This window comes from Eimeria mitis, genomic scaffold (assembly GCF_000499745.2).
Source record: "Eimeria mitis Houghton genomic scaffold, Emh_scaff1858, whole genome shotgun sequence".
In the NCBI taxonomy this organism is placed as follows: domain Eukaryota; phylum Apicomplexa; class Conoidasida; order Eucoccidiorida; family Eimeriidae; genus Eimeria; species Eimeria mitis.
In genome coordinates this window covers 1,747-2,114 of record NW_013570180.1, presented here as the reverse complement: position 1 = coordinate 2,114, position 368 = coordinate 1,747, and the positions used below count along the sequence as shown (strand labels likewise).

The 368-nt window shown below is 59.8% G+C and overlaps 1 protein-coding gene across 1 annotated transcript in view; it reads right to left on the bottom strand.

Annotated features, from left to right (window-relative positions):
• Nucleotides 1–368, bottom strand: part of EMH_0044650 (3-demethylubiquinone-9 3-methyltransferase, putative) — a gene marked incomplete at both ends in the record, with an annotated part of 9,843 nt that overhangs the window by 7,886 nt on the left and 1,589 nt on the right. Inside the window, 2 exons of the mRNA XM_013495986.1 lie at nt 3–143; nt 215–361. Coding sequence (XP_013351440.1) covers nt 3–143; nt 215–361 — 288 coding nt within the window. The remainder of the gene's footprint in view (nt 1–2; nt 144–214; nt 362–368) is intronic.

The window sequence follows — 368 nt, the reverse complement described above, 5'->3', positions numbered from 1 at the left end:
CACTGCCGCATGCAGTGCTGCAGGTGGTAAGACAGGGGCAGCAGATCGAAGCTTTCCTGCTGCAGCAAAAGCCCTACTGGGTCATCGGCAGCAGCCCCCAAGCAGACGTCCACTACCCGCACCCCTGCGTATCCCGTCGCCACCTAGGTAAACCCTAAACCCTAAACCCTAAACCCTAAACCCTAGCTGTATACATAGAAGGGCCTCCCCGCACCCTGTGGTGCACCCAACCCCCACCAGGAGCACTACTAGGAGCAGCAGCAGGCAAAGCAGCAGCAACATCTGCAGCAGGAACGTCCGCAACAGCAGCAGCAGCAACAGCAGCAGCAGCGAGAGCAGCAGCAGCAGCAAGAGCAGCAGCCTGTGTG